This window comes from Athene cunicularia (assembly GCF_003259725.1).
Source record: "Athene cunicularia isolate RWA chromosome 19 unlocalized genomic scaffold, athCun1 chr19_part1, whole genome shotgun sequence".
Classification (NCBI taxonomy): domain Eukaryota; kingdom Metazoa; phylum Chordata; class Aves; order Strigiformes; family Strigidae; genus Athene; species Athene cunicularia.
Window position 1 is genome coordinate 4,414,388 of NW_020799124.1, and position 26,534 is coordinate 4,440,921.

The following is a 26,534-nucleotide window of genomic DNA, read 5'->3' on the forward strand; positions in this document are numbered from 1 at the left end:
AGGCAGGAAAACTGCATTTGTCTCTGTGCACAGCAATGTATTTCATGGAAAATTAGCTGCAGAATCAATACAAAGTTGGATGCAGGACGCTGGGTTTTGTGCTATGGGGCTTTCAGGTTACAGGAGATGTGGTTTCTTGTCTTCTGAATTGCTGAAAGGCTTTAAGAGTTTTGTGATTTTGTCAGTGTGTGACATAACATCGCCTTTTCTATACTTACACCTTTATTTCTCTTCTGTGGGAAAAAACCCCACAAGCCACGCCAGTACTAGGAAATCTCCCAGGTTTAATATTCTTCAATCCCAACCTATAACCCTGCTAATCTAGCTCTCTAACACACGCCTGCCAACGTACTTCAAATCTAAACCTGAACGTAAACCTAAATCCCAGATTTAGGCTCTTCTCATCAATGAAACCTAGCAACAGGGGCAAACTGGTTGCTTTAAATTGTAGAAGACATTTGAGGAGTTACTAAAGCAAAATTCCTCCACTGTTCATTTCTCACCGGGAAGCAAAAAAAGATCTCCATAGAGAAAACATGCATCCAAACGACCCCATCATATTTTTCCATATTTTCCAGTGGAGCAATTCTATTTGTTCTGAACTTTTAGCAGTTGTCTGAAGGATTTGAAAGAGGATCAGAATGACCATGTCTTTTCTTGTCAAGACATAGGAGCTGTACAAATATCACAAAAAAATCTTAAACTACAAACCACAGAATTGCTTTCAGGTATCATTTTAGACCTGAAAATCAGCTGGGCTGATTCAGAGGGTCTTCTACAATTAATGAAGCCCAAGATCTATATCAGTAAAACTTACTAGTTCCAATAGAGTTTGCAGTTTTTAACCAATTTGGAGCTTTTGCTCCAGTGAAGGTTGATGACACTACAACCCAAAGTCAGAAGATCTAGCTAGAGAAATGGGTAAACATTATAAGGCAAATATTTCAAAATGAATAAGTATACTCTCTCCTTGTCCCAGGCTATTTCCCAGAGGCTCCAGAAGGAAAATCCTAACTTTAAAGACTTCAGAGAAAGCTTTCAGAGGGAAGGAAAAAGCCTAGAACACTAGCTCAAAAGTAATGTGGAAACTGCCTGTACTGTAGAAAGTTTCACATTACCAGGTTGATGTTATTGGCTTCTATATGCTTTAGCACAAAGGCGGCCAGGAGCTGTGTGTCCCATTCAACAGCAGGATTATCCGGAAGATCCCTGAAAACGAGAAGTGCAATTAGTCACTTCACTGCTGAGAACTTTATAAAGACCCTGCTAGAAAGGAGAGATCCTCTTATCAGAGAATGAAATCAAGATAAACTTATTTACCATATAAACCCACTGAACCTTAGTTAAGAGTCTTACAAGCTTGTATACTGGAGGGTTGAAAGGGAAAGAGCAGTTCCAACACCCTCCTCACAGATTTGCCATGGTCTCCCTTTCTTCTTACCATTAAGGCGGGCTTTCCGACTGCTTTACTTTAAGCAACATCTATTTTGTTCAGTGATTCTTGTTCTCTATTCACCTCAATCAAATTTCTTTCTTTCTTTATTTAAAACCCCTTTAAAAACATTCTCCTGCAAGACTTTCCAATCATAATCTACTGTTGAATTACATATGAAAAGTAACAAGCAAACTCCTGCACTCATTTATACTGGAATAACCCATTAACCTCAACCAGAGGACAACAAAGCCATAATTACATCGCATGGATCTGACAGTAGTTCTTCATCTGATAATTTTATACCGTACCCAGTTGGTATGCAAAGCACACTGTGACTGAACACTCTGCCTGGGTATTTTAGATTGCAGGCTTCGAGGTGCAGGGACCATGAGCCAAATGCAAAATAACACCAGACAGCCAAGAGAATGATTCCGTATTTACACAGCTGAGAGCTGAATTTGACCCCCCAGTCATTATGTTTGAATGATGCCAAGAAAACTTTGCTTGCAAAGTTAAAAAGGTTATTAGTAACAACAGGATAACACACAGCTGCTAAAGACCAATGATGACATGTTAAACTGGTCTTTTTCTCAGACCTTTTCCCTCCTCTGATAGACTGATAATTGCTGTGAGTTAGTTTAGCAGAAAAGTGACTACATAGCCTTCTCACACAGACACTTGGGTTTGGATCTGAACTGATCCAGCTGTTTGCTGCGGAGAGCAGGGGCGCTACCGCCCAACACTTTTTGGGTCTCCCTGGACAGCAAGGCCGGTAACATCTGCAACGAAACAACAGGAAAGTGTCTCCTTGGCACATTCCAAGGTGAAGCTCAGCCTGTGTCTTCATCAGAGGTCTTCTGGCCACAAATTTTCCCACTGCTGTTAACAGTAGTAGTAGTAGTAGTAGAAGGAAGAGCCTAAAGTACAAGCTGACCATTAGCATTTTACCCATGGTGTTACACACTCCTTTCAGCACAGGCCAAAATAATGTGCTATTAGAAACCCCAGCAACAAGAGAAGGCGTTTCTACATTAGGTACACATTCTAGCTATGGTCCCTGTTGTGGTATTTGTTTGCAATTCCCTCTTGTATAGACAGCATCTTTGCCTGATGTATACAAGACATTTACATTTCATCATAGGAAAGATTCTTTCGTACATCTGGTGGCTGTCTCATCAACTTAACAAACCCGCATCTCATCTGCTCAAGACAAAAACTTCCACGTCTCCTGTTTGAAGAGGAAGTGGCCCTGTTGACCCTGAAGGTACTGCAAGTCCCACCACATCACAGCAAGCTTTAAATGGAGCAGATTTTAAAAATATGCTTCAACTGAAACGTCTCAAGCAACACGCACACTGAGCAGAGTCTAAGTGCAAGTCTAACAGTGCTTCAAGTTGTTCAAACGGTACCTCTGAGGTTATGTCAAGGCTTAATCTGATAATACTGAAGTAGTAAATTAGTCTAAAAGGGGATTCTTCACTGGCCACTTACAGTGCAAGTATCATTCCTGGTTTTGGACAGGGGTTAAATGGAGCTGTGGAGGAAGTGAAGAGTCCCATTAAAAGAGGAGGGGTGCTCGAACAGTGAGAGGTCAGAAAAAAAAGTAGGGCTTGGAATTTATGATGTCCAGGAGGCTTTGGTGTCATAGCCACTGCACTCAGCTTTATTGGGCTGTCTCCAAAAAGGCTGCAGGGTAGTGGAGCAGGTTTTAACTAGTTTAGACAGATAAAGATCACCCTCGTTCAATGGAAATGAACAGCTGGAGGCAACGGTTTAGAATCCCTGGAAACAAAACAATCTGAAGGCATGAGCAAATTAACTCCATGAACACTGAACTGATTAGGCAGTAATATTCTGCAAAAAAAATCTGCTTCTACCCACTTATGGCTGCTCATGGAGAGACCACTCACTCCCAGTAAGGAAAATTAATTATTTTTCTTGCATAATATTTGTCAGGCACCAAAGAGAGAGAAGCTGATCTTGCCAAACAAGACACACATGTACATAAACACATTCATAACTCATTAATAGCCACGTTGTCCCACTGAAGTATTCATAGCTCATTCTGCAAACACAAAAAGTGACATACAGGTTAAACGACATGCCCAAAGTCACCCACAGAAGTCAGTATCAGAACTGGCAATACATTAATCCAGATAGCTTCAGGAAATTACTTTTTTTTTTTTTTTTACTTTTTGATAAGAGTTTGTATAATACTTTTTAAAGTCGAAAATTGAAGTGTTACCGTGATAGTAGACTCCACAGAAAGCATGAGACCAATAACTTTCTGGCTGTGCTCTGAATATCAATAATTGGGTCCAGGTAATAATGAAAAAATGACTAAGAAAACCAAGTTCACATACAGTCTATAGCAATGCACACAAAATACATTCTCACAGGAGGTCTCTACCTGCCCCTGGAACTTTGTAGGGGCATGCAAACTTTGAAAAGTGCTGTAGTTCACAAAATCATCCATTCAGTAGAAAATATTATCACAAATCAGTCCTCAACAAACCTGGAAAGTCCACTGACTTCTTGCACTGTTGAAATAAGTTGCATTCATTGTGTTTTTACCTTCAGGGCGCAAAAGAATTCAGCATTTAAATAGTTAACTCCACACTGCCTTTCTGGCTAAGGCTGATAATGCCTCCGAGCTCAAGGTCGAAGGGCTGAGATAAAGGACTATAAAGGAGTGAAAATTAGCACATTCCGTGGGGCAGACTGGAGCTTGTCCCAGGAGACCCGGTTTTCCACCCACCCTCCCTGTCCTCTGCCCCAGAGAGCTCCTCGTTGCTGCTGTCAGTCACTGAGACAGATCAGGATGTAAATCCTGCACCGGAGTCCTCCCAGGACATGCTGCTGGTGGGGAAGGCTTGAGGGGTTTGGTCACTTGGCCTCATTTCCACCAAAGTATTACGGTCTGGGAGTGATGTTTGTAACTATGTTTATCATTCCACATCATACTGAATGCAGGTGGTTGATTGGATGCAGCCCTTGTTGACCAGAGAAAAACAGGGAGGTAGAAGCAAAAAAAAAAATACTTTTAGTAGAATAAGGCTCCAGAAATGTTGTTTTCTCAGCTATTTTCAGTGAAAGCCATGCTGTGTACTGTACAGGGAATTTACAGCTGTGCCAAGGGATCTATAGACTGAAGAGAGAGAAATGGAGAATTATGGTGCTGCAGTATGGAGTAATTTCTGTATCAGCTCACTGATTTCAGCAGGACCAGTCATGGGAAACACTGCATTCTGAACACAAAACCTGTATCTTTCTACTTATCCATCCGCTGTTGGTAGTGAGGACTGGACAGGACCTCTGGTTTTCTTCTCACCTCTGCTTTGCTCCTTGCCAAGCCGAGCAGACACTGGCACCTGCTGCTTCTCTTCCCAAAGTGTGCTTAGGAAGAATTAAGGTATTGGATACCCTGGGCCAGACACCAGAGAGCTACAAGGGGGCCACAGCCAAACCACAGCAGCATATCAAACCAAAACTCAACCTTGTGCACATCTTGCCCAGCAGTCCTACAGCTGGCTGAATGAAAGTAATGTTAAAATTCGCTGCCTGATGCCAGCCCCTCTCCAGGCCTCCTCCTCTTGCCTGCTGTGGGCTGTAGCTCCTCTTTTGCCTCAACCTTGGCCATTAAAGCACTGTGCATGTTGCCAGGAATCCTATCCCTGCCAGTAGCCTGGACAGTTTTGTAGGGTCATCTTTCTAGGAACGTTTGGGCTCAAGATGGCTAGACTCCTGTCATTTGGAAGGTCTCTTTTGGCCAAGACAGAGATTTAAAAACCTTCACAGATACCCATTGCCAAGATACACTGCTCAATCCCTGCCCAATTTTCCACTGCTCATCTTCCACAGATCTTTTAGCAACAGTCGGTGCATTTATATGTACAATCTTCTTTCAGAGCCTTCCATGGAATTTATTCTGCTCATGAACTTAAGCTCTCATGACTGCTCTAAAGGTTAAGTTAAACTAAACAGTCTATGCGATGTCCACGTGGTTTAACAAACAGCAAATGGGCTGACCTACACGGGACACTTGCAGTTAGAATAACCTTGAGATCTGTCCCTCCTGCAATCTGTTGCATGGGGCTGTCCCCAGGCCCCTGGGTGCATTGTGAAGCAGTGTCTCTCGTTATGTGACAGTCACTCTGACAGGGACTGGCAAGCACCCTCTCTGCCTTGATGTGAAGCCTTTATAGGTGGCAACAGGGAAGGGAGTAGAGTGGCACTAGGGTTGCTCCTAGATGATGTTCAGGTCTCCATTAATGCATTCTGAGACACCACGGCAAAACTTTCAAGGTACTAATGTGATTTTCCATTCCACTACACACCGAAAGGGTCAAAATGAAAGAGCTTTCCCATTTCTTATTGCCTGTTTATCCTGCAGCATGACCTTAATCAATCCAAGGCTAGGGATCAGAAAACATTTCTGCATAATTTCTCCTCCTTGTCCCTTCTCTCTCCAATGAATGATTTTACATTAAATCAGCACAAAGGTCTGTAGATTGATGGTGGATCATGTAGGAAACAGGTGAACTGCTGTGCGCTAGGTTCCCTGCTGAGAACAATGACCACAATGTGTTTGTTGGAACAAAGGATGCCCTTTGTATAAAGTTAACTGTATGAAATGAACATCTGGGCAATTGAAACTGGATCAAAAAGCAAAAGATTCCACAGAACAAAATGACGTGAGTGCACAATTAGTGAAAAAGCCATGTGATGACTAGAGGCAATCAGTGACCTTTATATCATAGCATCAAAGTAATTGAAAAAACTGTGTAAACAGAAATTATTTCATGCTCTCTAAAGTGAAGTAGATAATTTTTATTTTTCAGATTACACTAAGATAAGTTAAGACAGGCTAGCCCTAGATCTTGAAGCAGAGCCTCTAAATCCTTACATTAATAACTATTTATAACTATTTATCTCTTCCTATAATGGCCAGTTACAGACAGGAGGGGAAATACGGCTGCTAGGCTGCATGTACATCTCTGATTCAATTGAAAAAAGTCCACTTAGACAAACGATCAGCATCTTGCAACATCATGTTATACAGAGAACAGATGCTGTGTGCTTACTGGAATGTAACAGTCTACAATTTAGGAGAGAAATGAACTAAACCAGGATGCTAGCTGTCAAATGAAAAGCCATCTACAACAGAGAGCTCAAGCTGAAATCTTTACACCAGCAGCTTCATCTTTCTCCTCATAGTAAAGAAGCCCAAATTATTCTGAGATTTGTATTTTCAGATTGAAAATATGAATCTTAGGTTTTGTTGTAGGTGGAAGGTAAAGAAAGTGTCAATGACTGGTACATTAAAAATAAAATACACTTCAAATATTTCACAAAAGAAAAAAAGCAGAATGGGCCATAATCCTTTTCTCCAATCCTTAACTTTCGTATAACATGTAAGTTTGGACCTACTTTATACAAATTTCAAGGGCACATTAAATCAGTTTAGATGCCAGGTAAGTGCTGACATCATTAATGGGGCCAAACCAGGCAGAAGTCATGTGTAAAGGGAAAGAACACAAAGATAGTACTCTGTAAAGCTGGCTCAGAAGTCCAGGCAAGCTGTGCATGCTTCTCCACTGAGCTATGTAAAAACACCGTGCACCTCTGACAGATAATATTCCAAGTACCTCCATAACTCCCCAAAAGTAAATGGTAATTAGATCTCTAGGCAACAAACTTTTTGAGTTGGGCACGATCATGTGTTTTTGTTTGAGAAATAACCATCCTTTGGGTTTAAATTCAAAGGAATTATTACAGAACACAGGACTGGTTGTTTGCAAAGACCTATCCGAATGTCCCTGTACTCATTTATTTTTTTAATGAATTATTGATGATTTCTCAGCAGAGACTGATGTCTATTCACAGAGATGACACAATTGCTTATCATAATTTGAAATCTGGTATTCATTTGACGTCTGTGCCTCAGTGCCTTGTTGATAAATTACAGCACAAAGCTCTGTAGGAACAAGTTCATATTCAATGTCTTTAAACAAAAACAATTGATGGTACCTTTCAAGAACAGAAATGCATAGAAACTACAGTGGCTAAAGCCAGTTTTAAAAAGTAACTTTTAAAAACTAGTTTGGAGAGGGCATCAGGCCCTGCCATGTAAGACAGGAAACAAAATTCAGCTCATCTAATTCTGAATTGATCACTGATTTAGTCACAGCTTTCCCGTCTTCCGCTCTTCACGCCTCCAAAATGGAAATAATTGTATGTTCACACCTATGTAAAGAAGTTTGAGATTCTTCTAAGAAAAGTGTTATGTCTTTTTTTTGATTTCTAGATTGAAGTCTAAAACACATGTCTTGGCAATCCTGGGTATTGGGAACCCTGCAAAACTGTACTTTACTCCTTGCATTGTCTTCCCACGGATGACTGAATTGAGTTCAACATCTTAGTCCTGACTTGAAGGTCTGGCGCAAAATATATGAAAGACTGCATAAAGCTCTAAAATGATGCATACAGTGAACAGTTCTGCCCATATGGTGCAGAGGAACTCTGCAACGAGGATAACATCTTCTCAAGTAGTTAGGACTTCCTTTAGGGGCTGGTGCCAAACAGTGCATGGACTCCCAAATGAAGTGTCATCACAAACTGCTTTGCTTTCATCTACAAATGCCAGGAATACTCCTTGGAACATGTCCTTTCTAGCAGAAACACAGCAATATTTAAAGTTTAAAATATCCCAAACTCTCCAGAGCACATAAAAAAGATGACACATCTGGGCCAAATGTTACCCTAACAGTGGAGACCCTCTTTGCCAAACCACATGACAGGGGTTTGGGTGTGTTGCCTAGTGGGCACCTTGCTTTGGTCACGTAGTGGCAAGGTGTCACCATGTAATACTGCAGCTAAGGAACATGATTTCTAGTAGGGTCATAGTGGTGGAGAAGAGTATTTCTGGCATCTGTCTACAACTCCTTGTTCAATCCTTGGTCTCAAACAACAAATCGCATCTGTGGCTGACATGCTTTTAGTACGCAGCACTGCCCCAGTGCTCTGCTGCAAACATATGACCTGCAAGAGCAGAAACAAGACCTGGGAGTCTCACATGCAAGTGTCACACTCCACGTGCGACTCTCATGTCATTACTGCGCTACTGAAACATGCTCAGGAACTAATGTGAAGAACACATCAGAACCTGTGTAGTCGTCATCACTGACTGATCCATCACACAAGGCAATGAGCACCGAATACCTTGCTGTCATGCACAGCTTGGAATTCAGCTGCCAGAGGAAGGAGGGGCCTCTGGTTCATTTACTCCGAACTATGCTGCAAAGCCCTAGCTTCAATTTAAGCAGAAGCCTGCAACAGGTTGTTTGCAAGAACCACACAGCACCATGGAGTGTACCTGGATCCCTGGTGAGATTGGTAGTAAAAAACAATTAAGTTCAAGGCCCTAAAGAGAAATCTTTAAAACATAAAGTGGTTCTCCCCCCTACCTTTCATCCTCAAGTTGGGTGCTGTGTTTTATGCTACTTTTTATTCCCAGCTTTCATTCACGTTTGAGTTGCATTCATTTTGTATATACACCACATGCCAAGCCAAGGCCAGTTACAGCCCTTTGTCCCTGACCTCCATTATGTGACCAGAATATACTGAGTGGGGCCCACAGATCCCACACCAGTGACACATTGTCAGCCAGCCACCATTTAGCCTGTTTCAAGCAGCAGTTTCCAGCAGTACAAACTGCCAGTAGTGACTTGCCAAGTGCTGGGCAAGAAGCCTCCCTTTCATTTTATAGAAGCTGGACTTCTGTGTGATCTGTTGGGGGCCATTAAGAAAGTTCACTGAAAACATCAGTCAGAGGCCAGACTTAGTAGCCTCGTGAGATTTGGGGCTGCCATGCTGAATTATGAGTCAGCAGTTCCTCCTCTGGCCCACTGAAATGTGGTTTGGGCAGCAGACAATACTGCAGCGTGAAATAAAGTCAATTCCACTCACATCTTGGAGCGGTATGCGGGGAAGTAGACCATTAAAGTCCCTACCTAGTTCAGGAAAACAAGAATTCACCAACCATTTTCTGAGTATCTGTTGGCAAAGTGCATTTCTGGTATTTGTCCCAAATGACTGACAAATAACAGGTCTATTAGAAACATCTGGCAATCTCATCTGCAGACCTTTAATAAGAGAAACATCTTCAAACATGCCACTGTCTGGGCTCTTAGGGCACAGTTGCTGGGCAAAGGTATCTATGTACCAGCACTTCAGTTCAACACCTTCCCAAGGCCAAGATGATGTTTGATAGAAAAGCTCAATGGAAAGCTTGGGCAGCAAACATGGACTCTAGCAGTTGGTGCCCTCTGGGAATTTTGCTCCACATTCCTGGAACAATCTGCTCTTGTCTGTGTCAGCTCCCAGAGGGAGGATAAACTGACCTGAAACCAAAAAAGGTGAACTCACCTCTTACTAACACTTAGCTCCTTGGGCTCAATTACTTCCCACTTCGGGTTGTCTCTGGCCACTCTGACAATAATAGGGGAAGAACACAGACCACATTTCTTCAAAAGCACCATCTGGACTATAAGGAATGAGCATCATTAGACCTATATGAAATGATCGGGCAGTTCCCAGAATAGCTCACAGCAGTGCTTGCTTCTCTTTGTTATTATTGGCCTTGCCACAGTGCTTAGGAATTCATCTGGGGTCTGACAGTCTAAGTTGTCCTGAGTGAGAACAAAAAGCTCAGCAATCCCACAATCAAAACTTCTGTTTTAAAACTGAAATACAAATCACCAGCAAAACCAGGACTCTGAGGAGCAGACCACAGGACTTCACTCCTCCCTTACTCATTTATTTTGTTTTGTAAAATGCTTAGAAAAAAAGAACCGTGCAGCCAGGCAGAGCTAGGGACAGGGTACATCAGTCAAGAAGCAATGTCCAACTGACACGACTCCTGGCACCACTGGCCCAAGGAGGGCAGACTTCCAGTTTCAAACTGCTGGGTAGGAGGTCTGGATCTCCTGGCAGAAGAGCAGGAAGTGGACAGGTGGAAGAGGAATGCTTTGAGTTCCTCCTAGCTAGGTTTTCACTACAGTACTGACACATGAAGTTCCCAACATGCATGATGTTATGCCCAGGACTCCACAGCAGAAAGGGTTCAAACACAAAGGGAAGGAACCGAAAGTCTCCCACAGCAGCCAGCAAAATCCTTCAGAGGCAAATGACTGAAATACCACAACCTGCATACGCCAAATAGACCTAGCGCCACTTTATCACAACCTTAGTATCAAATCTGTTTGCTCTTGGAACAATAAATACACCATACTGTACAGGCAAAACCTGCAGTTCTGATCTGGCCCACGTAAGTCATACAGAACTTTGCCACTAACCTAATGGCACGGGCCAGACCTTCAAAGAGAAGGAGAGCCAAAAGCATAATTGCTTCTGCCAAAGTCTTTGGTTGTCTCCACGTAACAAGTAAACTGCAGTCAGAAACCTCATGAGAAAGCTTGTAGCTGGATCAATCCTTCAGCCATTTTAATTAATCATCTAGGAAGAGAAAGCACAGCATAGTCACTTCTTGGACATTTATTTCTCATGCCAAAACTTATGTAAATGCAGATGCAACTTCAGCAGAGATCTCAAGAGCATGATGGCCTGATTCCAAATGCAGCTTCCCATGTCACAACATTCCAGCTTCCCTGTACCAGTTCCATCCAGAAGGAGGTTTCCTGACTCCTCAGCCTCCCACAAACATCTCCTGCAATCCATTTGACCTATGCAATGACAATAGAGGCATTACTTCTTGAAGTCATGGTGTACCCACCCTCTGTAACACTGAGTTCTGATGCCCTGGGCTCTCTAAACACCCATCTTAATTGTGAGCTTGATCCCACAAATTTTACTGACATGCAAAGTTTCTACTCATGCAAACAACCCTCTTGCAGGCACTGTCTTGCCAGCCCCATTCATGTGAATGCCCCAATTACATGATTACATGAGCAAGCTCTAGGCCAGGCCCCGTTTTCTCTCTGTGAAAACCCACAGTGCCTTCCAGGGCAGCCCAGCCAGGAACTGTACTTGAAACTCCATTTGCAACAGCTATGCGGGACAGCAACAACGAACAAAACGCAACGACCTTTATCGTTTAGCCTTCCTCTCATCCACGCTCCGATTTAATGTGAACGTTATGCAATGGTTTTGCTATAGCAACAGCCGGGGTGCTCGGCAGTAACCCTGCCGCTGCCTGCCTGGCCGGCGCTCTGCGGCCGTGATGCACCCACTGAACTTTGGCCCACTAGTGAGCCTCCCACTCCCCGGCAGCCTGCTGGCCTGTTTACACTGCTCACATGACAGGCGAGAGGGAGGCTCCTGGCAGCCGACAGCATCCAGCTCGATTTTTAGGACCAAGCCAAGATTGCCAAAGGCTGGAAACGATTAACTCTTGCGAGCAGGGACTTCACGATTCAGCAGCCCAGGAGAAAGGCCACTCTGCCCAGCCTGAGTGGTGCTTCGCCCTCCCGACACCACTGCAGGAAACTGAGCGGGATGAAGGCATTCAGCGAGGCGGGGGGTAAGGAAATCAGTAAGCTGTAAAGAAGGGAACAGTATCTTTTTTTTTTTTCTTAGTGAGTGGCAGATGAGTGAGGATAATGAACTGGAGCTGGGAACATAACACCCTTACCAAGAGCTGCGTGCTGTGAATTGCACGTACCTGGGTTACATGGGGGTGACAAAACTCTTCTGTCACACGGAGCTGTGCTGGGCAGTGTCCCAGCCCTGGGCTCTGGAGCACCTCGCAAGTACCAGTGGCACAGCAGCACCTCGGAGGCAGGGAAGCTGTGCTCTACACAAGCCTTCTTAAAATGGTTATTCAATCTTAACAGCACAATCCAGTAAGAAAAAGCTGCAGACTACCAACCTGCAGCCATGCCATCACTGTTTGAGCAGGACTACTACTACTACTTCAGCACTTTTACAGCATTTATTTCCACACATTAACAGATGTTCATTAACTAACCTCCCTGTGAGGCTGGTATGGGGAAGTAAGCAAGTAATAACCCCCACATTTTATGATGACAGAATTAAGAGCTCAGGTAACTCTCCCTAGAGAGCCCAAGGCAACAGAGCTGAGTCAGGGGCAGAGCCTGGAATGGAGCATGTGGGCTCCCGGCTCACAGCACGGCCGCAGCCCAGCGCTGCATCACCCATACTCACTCCAGGAATACGTTTTTATTGCCTGGGGCAAATAACAATCAGTTTTTCAATAGGCCTCTTACAGGTGCTCTGCAGAGCCTCATATATTCCTGGGTATTTGGGCTGAACAGCAAACACATTAACAGTTGAAAATTATGCACCATTACAGCAACATCACAGGAGCTGCTTAAAAGTGTCCCTCAAAACCTGTCAATGGCCGAAGTGTTGACCTCTGCATCACCAAACTGTGCTCTGGACTGCATTGGTATGACACAGCCCTGGATAACTCTTTCTATCAATATTCTTGGCCAACTTTTCCTTATATACTTGTTACCTAGGAGTAGTCTATATAAACTCATGGCTTGCCCTAAAACACTGCATTCTCCAGTAAAACCTTTCTATTCCCAGTAAGAGGCTGTGTGGATTTATTTTCTTTGCTGTGATGACAAGTTCATTGTAACAAGATTGGACCCTGCAGATAGAGCACAGAAAAGCAGGTATGCCTTGATAACAGAACTCCCTTTGATAGCTTCATCCACAGTTATACCTACATCCTCATAAAAAACACTGAAAGGAAATTTGTTGGGTCTGGCTAAAAATCTAAGCACTGGAAAAGTCTGAATAAAATCAGTGACTCAGTCTCATTTTTGTAGAAGGAGGATCACTGCAATAAACTGTTCTCTGCCCCTTACTGGTAACTGTCTGAATTCTCTGACACCCGTGTATGAGCTCTCCATGTAGTACTCCCATTCAAGCCTCAATCTATTAGCACAAATTCTGCAATCCCCCTACCTCTGTTACCCACTGATCAAACCTCTGTCTGCCAACATTATCTCGCAATATTATACAACATCTTTTCCAAGGCAAATGATAAACCAGCCTTGGCATCCCATCATGTGGCTACTTATGAGAATAAGAGAAATGCTGAGCATTTGGCTTATGAAACAGAAATACAGGAAGAAAATATTTATAACAATGCTACTGTTTAAATAAAAGAGACCATAATTTATTACAGATGTGACCCTTCCTTCCAAAACTAAGGGTTTAAATCTTGTTGATGCTATGTAATGACATGAAGTAGAACTTAATGAAGAATACATCCTATTTAAATTGTAAATTGCCTCCTTTTATCCTCTGCCATTTTGTACCCCAAAATAAGCACAAATTTTGCCTCTTTCAAGCATTGTTTGCCAGATTTTTCAGTGCTTAGATTAGAAGATTTAAAAACTGATTTACAGGAAAACATTCATCCTTCATCTGAAAACAGACTGAACACTTAGACACTTAATGAAATTCAGTTAAATATTAACTATTAAAGAAGACAAAATGGCACATAGATAAGATTTGTTAAGCTTACAGTCACAAAAACTATAAAGCATGTAGAATGTATGTGCATAGAGGGAAGGCTATGTAATGAATGTAATTATTTCAATTCAAATACTACTTGCAGAGAAATAGACTGCAACACTGAAATGATTAAGTATTGAAATTACTGTATAAGGAGCATGCAGGTACAATGAGATAGTTAATACCTGACTTGTTAGAAGACGGGACATGACTTGGCATGGAACTGTAATCAAATTGTTTTCATTTAATGCTTCAGTTGGTACAGAAGGATCAGATAACAAAATATTCATCCTAAATTCCATTTCAGTTTCTAAAAAAGTATTTGTTTCCTGCACTGCAGTAAAAATATTTTTTTCCTTTCAACCAAAACGTATTGAAGAAGCTACAGGAGCCAAAAGATTCTCAATGATGTCAAGCAAAGCATTCATCTCCCTTGTGTCTGATCTCTTGTGCAAGAAAACTGAGATTATGGGTCATAAAACACCATCCACATTTGCAAAATCTAGTGTACATTAGGAAGAAAGGTGAATATGTGACAAATGAAAACATACACTTCCTATTTGCTTCATCAAGTTCTGTTTTCCGCTTTTTAAAAAGTTGATGTTGCATCATCAAAACAGCTGTTTCCTACAGCACAAATTATCTGAAGTGCTCAAAGTTGGCTTTAGTATCTTCACCAAAAGCAGCAGTAAAACTCCATAAGCAAACTAGAAAAGCCCATCCCACTACTTTGACATATTATTTTACACTGTTTTACCCATTATAATGAAAATACCTATATATTTTTTAACCAATTTTTTTAGCATTACTTACCTTACAAGAGAGTATCTTGTTCTATTCATAATTGTTGTATGTTGGGAATTCTGGATTGCTGGCACTCTTTGTTGGTGGGTTGGGTTCTTCTAAACAAAATTCCTATTTGGTGGTGGGGTTACGTTAAATGTACTCCCAACCTAGCAACTGTCCCTTTGAGGAGTTTATTATTTTTAATAGTTTGCTCTAATCTCAAGTATCACACCCATCAATTTCTAATTCAAGTTTACACTGGAACAGAAAAAAATTATAATGTCTTGTATACTGATTGAACTAAGGCCAAGGGGAATAAACCTATTCAGCTTTCACGTGAACTCAAAAGAAGAAAGGCTTCTTTGGCAGTATAATTACAGAGCACAGATCTTCTAAGAGGAAATGAACTACAGGGATTTATATGATTAGACTTTTTTTCCCTTTCCTTTTTAATGGTAGTTAGGGCTCTTGTCACTCACCCCTTCCAGTCTAACAGCATGTAATAAGCAAATTTGTAGCAGGCAGGAACTGAGACTGTTACAGAGAGATGTTTCAATGGGACACTGCTATGGGGTGGAATGTGTTAACGATTTTTTCATGAGGCCCATCAGCCTTCTTTTACCTACCTGAAGCCCTAACATTTTTCTGAAAGCGATTAAAGAAGTAAGTAGAGCCTGTAGCTTCTTACTAGTGCTTTCTTTTTCTGGCATGTTAGAGAGATTATGACTAAGCACATACTGTACTGTTTGGAATCTTTGTGTGGTTCCATCCTGTCCAATTTGAGTATCTCATCCATCTTGGCTGTTGCTGGTGAAGAGACCCGAACACTTCAGCTATATCAAGAGCTTGTTTGTACAAGAAACTAAGGTTCTGTTCCACCACATCACCTTTCCAAAGATGGAGATCTGGATTGGGGACTGTGAGACATTTCATGCTCCAATATTCAACTGCTGGCAACACTCTGGGTTGTGGCAGGCAATACTCAAGGGCAGTGACTAGTATACTTAGTTGTCTTGGTAACATTGTGGTTGACCCAGGTTCAGCAGATCAGTGTGACTTAATCATCATAAGCATAAGGAAACAACTGCAACAAGCAGTTGAGCTAATTAACGTAGGTTCCTTCACTAAACGGACTTTCTCAGACTTGCATGTCTCACGTTCACAAGCTTTGACCTGCCTAAATATTCAAACAATTCTGACTGGGTACGTACCTGTGACAACCAAGTAACTTACAGCCATTTCCTACATACCGTGGATCTGTATGTATTTATTACCTACACACTTCCTACGGCTCACAAGCAGCAGTCAGGTTATGAATAACTACTTACACTGTGCCAGTAATCTAGGATCTCTACTGATCATCTGATAGTTACAAGATACAATGTAAAGTGCATGTTTTACCTATCAAGTGTTTTTAAAATCATTTACCTTAAAGCCTGTCTTTCTCTCTCTCTGTACATAATGTAGCTGTGGAGATCATCTGAGATGCTAAAACAAATGGTCCCCTGATGGAAGCACAAGAGAGCTGGAGGAAGTGCATTTTCAGAAAGAACCTTGACAGCAGAATCTGCTTCTGCTTAAGTCTGACTTGTTCTAGAGAAGCAGTATGACTGAATGTTTTGCAAAAGATTTGTATTTATAAGTGTGGCTGTCAGTCCTAACTGCTGCTCCTTGTCCTTACAGTAATTACACAGAATGCTCCATGGAGATGTTTTCTAAAATGAAATAAATAGAATCAATACAGACTTGTATTAACTGCACTGTCACACGGCATGAATAAAACACACCGATGGATACTCTTGGCTAGTATTCAACAGGGATTTGGTCATTGCTATTGCTATGCAAACTGCATTTTAAATGGTATGCTAGCAGTTTAAAAATCCCATTTCTGTCGAACTTTTATATACTATTGCTACCAGTAACTCCCAGGATTTTTCAAATAGAAAAAACTGCATGTTTACCTCTGTCACACACCACAAAGGACAAAAAAAGAAACATTTCAGAAAATAAATATGTACAGCTGTAAAACCATAACACTGGATAGGGATCTAGAGGATAGGGGATAGTAATTATATAAATATTACTCAACATCTATTTGCAAGTTAACTTCAAATCATCTGCTTTTCTTGTATGTATTTCTCAGACACCAGACAATCCTTTTTTCATGCTGCCTGATGAACTGCTACAGTAAACCAGACTCCTAGACCTCCATTTGGTTTTGCAGTTTATATATCCTTTATATATCCAAATGACTGCCAAACTTCTTAACGTGGTCACTTCCTTCATCCTCCCAAACAGACAAAGGTTGTTTCAGTTCACTGCTAAGGCACTGAAGCATGTACAGGTCTCATCTGATTACAGAGAGCCTATAACGCCCTGAGGCAGGAGATACTGTCAACACAGCTGTCCCTGTGTGCTAAGACAAACGTCCTGCTGGGCAATCCCTGAATCAAAATGGAAACACTTCTGAAATGGATTAGGGGTAAGAACAAGGTCTGTAAATAGGCCAGGCAGCCAGGGAAGTCTGTAAGGTATTATTAAAGGAGTCTCTACTGAGCTGTTAGAAAGTACCTTGACCCTGGTGCTGTTTTGCAAGTCTAAGTATTCTTAAGTTATTTAATTTCTCTTGTCACCTGTTGCTAGCAGAAGTATATCTAAATTAACATCTTCTGAGCCTGTCTTGCTTTAGACCACACAGAAAAAGCTCACAAAGAAGAGAGGTGCAGAGCTCTGCACACTAATGGCATAATTACCTCTTGCAAGAAAAGCAATCTTCCTGCATCAGCACAGAGCGGCTCGCACCCTCATCCACCCAGCTGAGAGGCAGGGCTGATTTATCCAGGCACAGGGCTATGCTAGCGCAGCAGTACTGCTCTGGGGACTCTCAGGAGTTGTCCCTGCATGGCAGTATCCCTCCACAGCAATCCACATACCCCTCCTTCTCATCTCAGGGAGAACAAGCCTTTCAGAATTTCTTGCTGTCTCTGCTGAATAAGAGATGACTAGAGAATGCTTTAATAAAAATGTGCCATATCATCAAATCTTTCACTGAAAGATCTCCAAGTCTTCTCTAAACACATGACCCAGAAGCCACCTTGTCCTCCCTTTCAGGTATAACAGACAATATGTACATAGTTGTATGGGGATAATGTGACATGGAGAGGACAGGAAATCCTGGAAAAAATTCTGTTCCTTATGGAGCTCTGCTTAGGGACTTGTCTCTCCTGACACACTCTGCAGCAGAAGCAAACTGCAGCAATCCTGTCTCCCAGCGTTTGTAACCACCGAGCAAGACTATCTCCTGAATTTAAATCCTGAGGGTTAAACATTCTCAAATAAATTACTGTTAAAGGAGATCATTTTAAGGCCAAACTAGTCTGGGCTACATTGTTTAAACATTAAGTTCTTCAGGTTTACTTATCTTTTTTTTTTTTTTTTTTTTTTTTTTTTTAATTAGTTTTCTGGTCATCTGTGGCTTAGAAAATGATTGCTTCAGTAGATAACTACTCCCACATCTGGGCTTTCTTTAAACAGTCACAAAAATTATGCATCTTCTCCTATGTAATACTTTATTGCTTCCTATGTCCATGCTTTTGGTATTTTAATCCTAACTAGAGGCTCACACACTCACATCTCAGCATGTACAGTACATTGGGTAAGCCAAAAATACATTTTAAGATAAGGCTTGCCCAGACATTTAATATCTTATCACAAAAATCTGGAATTTTATTTTGCTCTGACTCACTGATAAAAAATTTACTTCATGGAACATATGAGAGGGAAAAAAACCCCATAAACAGAATCAGAAAGAAAACCAGCCATGTAAATCAGGATCTCTAAAAGCATTGGCACGGAGTGTTTCTGTTCCTATGCCTTGTCTCTCTCAATTAGGCTGCTCAAATGGCCAGTGATTGTTTCTGACATTACTACAGTGACTGCCTTACAGGCAAACTCAAACCACGCCGTGGTAAGGGCCCAACATAGCAATGGTCCCTGGTGATGATGGGCTGCTCTTCTCTTACAAGGATATTCACAAATGCTGGGATCGATCCAGCCGTACATGAAGAGCAAAATTCCTGCCTACCCCTGCCTGCAGTGCAGGACAGGTTGATTTCAACCCACCCATTTTAAATAAGTGATTTAGTTATTTCTAACACAACTCTACAACTAAGCATAGAATTTAATTTTTACAGTTTATTGTATTAACAAGCATGAAGTCAGGTATTTTCCCCCACTAAATGAATTTTTATTCATACTTTGTGCAATTTTGAGTTGAGATGGAAGCTGGAGCTCGAAGTCATTACAAAGGTATTTTATAATTGTTTTCTAACAATCATATTAGAATTTCTAGAAATACATGGAAAGCTTACCAAAACATATTAAAAACTAACAGATCCAGTAAACAAAGACAATAATAACTGAGTTAAGGAGATAAAGCAGTTGGTTTTGGATCACACATGCTCTTCAGGCATCTAAAAAATTAGTAGAACAGACTTTCACATCTATTTTTATGCACAGACCACAAGTTGAAAGAAACTTTCCTCCTTCAGTTTTGAATGAGCTGCACAGCTCTGAATTACCTAGTTTCTAAATTAGGTAAGATAAAACAACTAAAATGGAGTCATTCAATCTAAAAAAGTCTAGTGCTTAGTCAGAGACCGCCGTCAATTCAGTGGTTTTACTTTCTCTTAAACTTTGGCAGGAAAAAGTATATGCCTGCCTCTAATTTCATGTAAGTTATCTTATTAGACTATCTGAAGCTTAGTTCTTAGTGGAAATGGTCATAAATGCACATTAAATCACAATGTTTTATTTTAAACCATTTAACATAATAAAATATTGATAATTGCAATAATTTTTTATCCATCCTGCTCCAGTGGCTTTTGGTTTTGCAGTGGGAAATCAGGCTTGCCAGCTAATTAATTCTTACCATTGACTGTAGTTATTATCATTGTCATAGATTTTTAAAGCCAGGAGGGACCCCTGACTGTGGTCATTATTCTCATATGAAATGCTATGTAACAGCTCAACAGACCTCATCCAACAAATCTCTTCCCCATGTTCATCCTCCTGTATCATTAGCAAGTCATCTCAAGAATAAAGCAAATAGGTCAAGCATCTTAAATATCCATTATTAGGTTTGTTTTCCACATCTTTCATCATTCCAGTGACTGTTTCTGAAGTATTTTCTAAATGTCAAATATCCTTTTGGAAATGTAGATTTTATACCAAGATACTGAAGTGGAACAAGAGACTGTGAAACAATACGTGAAGGGGCAATTCCCTTGCTCACATAGTCCCATTCCCATTCTGTGTGATAGCTATGGCACTGGAAGCTGATGTTTAACTGGTTATCTGAAATTTCTCTCTTAGAGCTTCTTAGTGTCACTTCATACACCTGTGAATACTTCAATGACTAATTTTTGGCAAAGAATTAATGACTTTGACTATAAATGGCTATGTACATTTGTCTATATAGCCACTTTCCCATAATAGTTGTTGCTATTTATAATTCACTAGGTTGCAAATAGGTTCCCACTTTCAAAAACTGGATGCACAGGTGAAGAGATGTGTTCAAGTGACATGGTGCAGTATTCATTGAGGCAGGCTTGGCTTTAAACAAAGCAATCTTGGCTCTTATGTCCACATTCAGGTTACTGAACACACTGCCTCAAGCAAACGAGTGTATAATAATCACTTCAACCCCTTAATCTGTTTAAGTGCGGATGAAAAAGAGGAAACAGCACAAAGATGCAGCATCAGCAAATTGGACTGGTACCTCCTGCAGCCATGATGTTCGTTTTACTGGTACAATAAAGAAGTGATACCCTTGTGTGTGCCCCGAGGTTCTGCTGAGAGGGCAAAAAGAGCCACTGGTCGTTACCTTTCCACTACTGAACCGAAACATGTGGTGAACTCACTCATATGGATTCGGTATTCGCCCTTGAACTGGTGCGGGCTGCATTTGGCACTCTGCTTTTAGATCAATATATAACCCAGGCGTAATCTTATCTGGCTGGAATGGGGATATTGGGGGGAGGGCGAGGAACACTGCCTCTAGAAGTGAGGAGAGCAGCTCTTCTAAATGTTAATGGGTTAAGAATAGAAAGGTCAAATGCCTGCCTTATCAGAAGGCCCCATGTGTAAACAGGCACCAAGCTGCAGCAATCAGAGCACAAACTGGGCATAAATGTCAGGAGTTAGTTACTGTAGCTGTAAACACCAAAAGCAGAATGGTGGAACTGGGAAACCTCCCAAAACACTTCTGGTTAATACAGGTCACTGGGAAAGTCCAACTGCCAAGGCTGGCTGGAGATTACTCCAGTATTATGGCTGCTGTGGAGCCAGAGATCACTTGTGAGCTGTGTGAGGGCTCCAGCAAGGGTTTGTGGAAGGATACTGCGAGTGTCAATAGAATGAGCCACTGTAGGAGGGGATATTGAACGTGTTATATATCAAACATCGTGTGCTGGCAGAGCACTGCTCCAGATTGCTCTTGCAACAGCACATCCGTTCTCCTGGAATAAGGATACATGAAGATGGAGACAAAAAGCCCTTCTTCACCTCCTTGTAGATACAGAGGGCACTAAACATAACAGAAGCTGCATGAGGGTCTTAACTCTGCTCCACAGTACCTCTTTGAGCATAATGCATAAAGGATTGGGACGGAATAAGAGACAAGGCAGCACAGAAGAAAAGGTATCTCCCTTAAATATGAATACATTTTTATTCCTTTTCTAATTAATCTTCTTATTGGCATCCAAGGAAAAAGGCCAAAAGTTGTATCATATTGGACAATAATCTTCTTGCAGATACAAGCAATCAATTTGAAGCAACAACGAAGTGTACTGACATGCACTGGTGTGTAGTTACTCCGTTGTGAGTAATACTGCGTGGGACCTATGTCTACCATTTACCAGTGCTTTCAGTCCAGCACCTTTTGTCTGCAATAAGTTGTCAATAAAATTAATCAACCAACCAATCCCATTCTCAGAAAAGTGAGCAGCCATGTTAAGGAAGATTGCTGTTTCCTCTCTCCTGGTACAGGGATTGTCCCAGGAGATGGCTACCTGAATTTAGGAAGCAGATACGGGGTAGCTACCTGGCACCACTCCCTCCTTACTGCAGAACAAACAGCACCATTCCTGTCAGTCTGTTCCCAGCTGTAAACAACTATCAAAGGATAGGGTTAATTACCGGTTAAAACACTAAGAAGGAATAATAACTACAAATAAAGCAAGACTAAATATCTTTTATCCCACAAGAGGGATAAACAGGGTTTGTGCTCATAGCTCGGAGATCATATTCTAACCATCAAATAGCTACTTCAATTGGTAAAGATAGGGTTACATTTAAAAACAAAAAAGGAACGCACCCATATGAAGCCACTGCTCTCTGAAAGACAATTTTAGTTTAGTGCCTTCATGTTTGTACCACAAAGAGACTACTCTGCAGTTAACTGGACTGGCCTCTAACCCCAGCCATAGGGGAGAACATCATAACCTACTTAAATTTGCAGGCTGCATCCTTTATGCAGCAGAGCTCCCAAATGGGCACAAATGGCTTATTTCATACACCAGCATTACTCGGCATCTGCTTATCCCAGAGTCTGCTGCAAGCATCTGTTTATTCGCTGACATGCAGTGATCTTCTGCATTACCAACCTCATTTTCAGTCTAGAAACTCCTGAGTTCATTCTTTTGAAAGAGCCCAAATATACGGCAGCAGACATTTTTCATACACACGGCATTGCTGAGAGCTATTAACGGTTGCTGTTTCATACCAGAAGCTACTGTATTTTCAGTGACAGCTCCGATATGCTAATGATTTGTGATGTTTTCTGAACTCTTTTGGGGAAGAAAAAGCCTTTATAGAAATGTAGGATTTTATTGTTTTTATTCACAACAAGAATGACCAAACTTACTTATGCTATGTCTCGCATCCCAAAAGCTTCATATGGCTGTCAGCCTCAAGAAATACAAGATACATCTTGGAGAGACACTACAGGAGAGATAGTCTTTTCCATCTCTCATTTCTTGAGCTAAGAGTTTAATTCAATTTAGTTCAATTTAGGGAGCAAGGAATACAACCCAAGTCTTCCAGCAATATAGTGACATTTTCCGAGTCGCTAGAATTTGAATGAAATGATTTGTCATTGCTGAATGAGGCTATGGAGATACTCCTACAACCCCTTCTGTTTCATTATGTAGAAGATAATTTTCAAAATGCTGCCTCAGCTCGGATGTTTATTGTGTGTACGTGTCTGCCTGCTATAAGTCCTCTCTGTGCCTCTCATTCTGACGTGCTGTCGTTTTCTTGGCTCTCAGTCATACACGCCAACAGTGTAAGAGCACAAGGGTATTATAGAAATACCAACTTTCTTCATCCCTGTTTAACATGTTCATATTTCAAAAGATGATTATATGAGCACATTTATTGCAGCTGAAACTGTTTAAAGATTCAAAGGCATTGGACAACCAAAATGTACAGCCTAACACAATATTAAAAGCAAGTTGAGGAGAGACTGTATGCAATTTTCTGACCTGTATTATTTCTATGCTGTCATCATTTTAAGGCATTTGATATGCTGCTCTTTGGTTTAAACCCAAGAATGGCATTTGAATTTTCACCATAACAAACTTTCTCAACAGAATATGCATTTTCATTACTCTGTCCATGTAAGCCACAAGGATATTTCTCCTCCCTAAATGTCCAATCTGCAGGGAATGGTTGTGAAACTCCATTATTTCCAGGAATTGCTGGCAACCTACTGCTGTCTGTCCCTCTCAATATTGCCTGTATTTTCCTTGTTCAGCTTTAAAAGCCAAACTTGGTTTGCAAAAATGTCTGGGTTTCTTGATGCCAGAACTGAATAAAGACTAGAACAGGAGAAAATTAGATGGTTTTATTATGCTGAAAAGCCATTAACTCACATTAAAGTCTGTAAAACAACAAGAATATCAAACTGGAAATAGATGCTCAGCCTTAAATCCTATTACTCTGAAATTTTCTTAGACGCTACCAATAGCCTTTCTAAGCTCCATCACCCTTACCCGATCCCTATGACCAAAACAAAGTAGATGTTTTTAAAGTTATAAGTACTTGGATTTTCATTATTCAGTGAAGTCAAAATGATCTGTAAAGAAAGGCAGCCTGAATTCTCCAACATGAGTGATGTCCGCCACAATTTGGTCTTCCATAGGCAGAGGTAAAGAACGCAGACCTCTATTTTCAGTTGCATAGAAAAAGAATACACTCCAGAGTATATGGTCAAGAAAGCTGGAAGATGTGAAAAAGATTCTGGATTATTCAAATCTTTCATCAGTCATGATGGTCCAAAAGTTATAATGGAAAACTCCCCATCTAAAGGTTTTCTGCAGGACCACACTGTGATCTCAGCCACACATGGCTTCAGAGAAAGCTTCAGAGAAAGCAAGGGAATTACTCCAAATTTACTTTGGCAGGACCAAGATCAGAATCTGACCACATTCAAACAAAAACCAAACAATGCTACAGGCTATAAGAACAATCATCAGTAGAAGGGGTGTAAAAACAATGAAGATGTCTATGATTCTGATGCACTTCAGTGACTGAAAAGATTCCAGCCCTATTGTTTCTTCTCTCCAAAATATCTTGGACTGCATTCTGTGTTCCTGAGGCACTCCCAACAGATAGCTCTAAAAACGTATCTAACAAACTCACAACTGCCTGGGTTGCTTCGGCTAAATATTCTCTTGCATTCAATTTGGGAAAGCCATAATGTATGGAGTGATGTCTGAGGCCTGCTTTCTGGGAAGAGGAAATCAACCATACACAATGTCAACCAAGTTCATTCCTAAATGCAAACCACATTGGGCTGCGAGCACGATAATAAAAACCTGCTGACCTAGTTTCCTGCAGAACAAAATCCTCTGTCTTCCCTCCTCCTGTGCCAAACCTAAATCAGATCTCCTTCTTTGGAGAAAGAAATTAACCCTTTGACTAGCAAGGAAAACTCTAATAATCATCCTTAAAACTTATACAGCATTTCACACCATGACAATAGTATGTAAACAATAATTGGTCCATCAGTACGTCTCTGCAAAAAGTCAGGATTATTAGAGGATGAAAGTAAAACACAGAGAAGGTCAGAGACCTTAGCAGAGTTCAGCAGAGAACTTAAAATTTCTCTGCCTTCAAAAGGATTTTGAAGTGTGAAGCTCTGTGCTCTAACCACTTTGCTTGGTAATCCTTCCACATTTGCTCTATGCAAATATAAAACCTTCATTCATGATGTGACAAAAAAAACCCCAGCACAGCTCAGCTTTTTGAAAAACTGCATCAAACGGCTCAAGAAAGGACTATTGTTCTTCCCAAATTTTGCAATGTCAACTTGCAAGACCATTTCTGGTAGATGAGAGCTGATTGTATTTGTTCCAAGTGTTTGGCGAAAGCATTCACTTTTAATGGCTTCACTTCCTCAGTGATGCAATGTTTCATTTGAAGGGATGCCTGGGGGAACTTTAGAATGGACACAGAAGGCAAAAATAACAGGGCATGTCACAACAAACTCAGCCAAGAAAATACAAATGGGAATTCTCTTGATGTAGGACGCTTCAAAAGGTGGCCCTGGCTCATGCTGCTGCAGAGCAGCACCCCACTGCAGTCAGCTCAAAGCATCTGGGGAGCCTCAGATTCTAGACTGCTGAGAACATCTTTGCTGGCTCACACTAATACTGTCAACTGGAGGAGCTTTCAATCATCTGTCAAACAGGGTTTTACCGATGGAAAGAGTGGAGATAACAAATGCTCTGCTTAATTGCTATATAGCTTTACAAGCAGTCTTTTACAATGAGGTGGTCAAAGTATAATCTGCAAGTGAAATTGCTAACGGAGCTCTGTACTGCAGCCAGAGCTTTCACCACTGTTACAAAAAAGAGGACCCTGCAATAATTACAGTTCCAGCACGCATTGCTCCCTTATGAACTGAAATAGCTTTGCCTACATCCAGACAGTACCCCAGGACCTGAAACCTCTCCATCACCACATGCTCCACTGGCATCTGTCTCACAAGGTGCAGCACCCAAGTTCCTGACAAGCTACCAAACAGAAATCCCTGTATGACAAAGTTTGAGACCCTCTGCTACACAAAGCAGCCTAGTTTACTAACATACCATTGGAGAAAAGCCTGAAGCAGGAAAGTGATAACTAACAGGTACGCTACAGTACCATTTCACCTGTGAAGAAGTTACTGTCTCTGTCACTTCGTCAATCTGCAGAGGAGCTGTACAAGAGCACTGGCTTACAGAGCAAAGGCAGCATTTCACATAGCTATACCCATCAGGGAGTTTGAAAGTGAAGAATGAAGAACCTGGATTAGATAGCACTGCAAAGGTTGTTATAACTATGTCTGTTCTCTGGATGCTGCATCTTCACAGGTAAACTCCATAAAAGCTTCTGCTCCAGCTTTGAAATGAGGAAGACAAAAGTCTGAGTTCTCACAGACTTATTACTAACACTGGTCAGGGTTAGAAATGTGATGATGGAAAAAGAACATCTTATTCATCATATCTGGTCCCTGAGGGGTTATGAGTTGTATATGCTTATTTTATTGACACAAACAAGTTTTAACTTCTATTGTCTTGCAGAGGAAGAGCAGGCTGAATTCAATTCTGGCTCACACATCATCTGCAATTCTAGCCAAATCCCAGCCACTCAACTTTTATTACTGGGAGGATGTCAGAGGCAAAAGACACAGCTGGATATTCAGATCTCAGACTTAGTTTTGCTGTGCTGGCAGTTAGACAAACCAGCTTTTGATTTG

At 41.3% G+C, this 26,534-nt stretch overlaps 1 protein-coding gene across 2 annotated transcripts in view; it reads right to left on the reverse strand.

Annotated features, from left to right (window-relative positions):
- Positions 1 to 26,534, reverse strand: part of PIGL (phosphatidylinositol glycan anchor biosynthesis class L) — a 56,567-nt gene that overhangs the window by 20,731 nt on the left and 9,302 nt on the right. The window contains exons 2-3 of one of the 2 annotated variants that reach the window (XM_026861919.1): positions 9,902 to 9,980; positions 1,119 to 1,209 (exon numbers count right to left, since the gene is read on the reverse strand). In XM_026861919.1, the coding sequence (XP_026717720.1) occupies positions 1,119 to 1,209; positions 9,902 to 9,975 (165 nt within the window). In that variant the 5' untranslated portion in view covers positions 9,976 to 9,980. Of the gene's footprint in view, positions 1 to 1,118; positions 1,210 to 9,901; positions 9,981 to 14,758; positions 14,875 to 26,534 lie in introns of those variants that run through there. The other variant, XM_026861920.1, reaches the window with a different exon arrangement.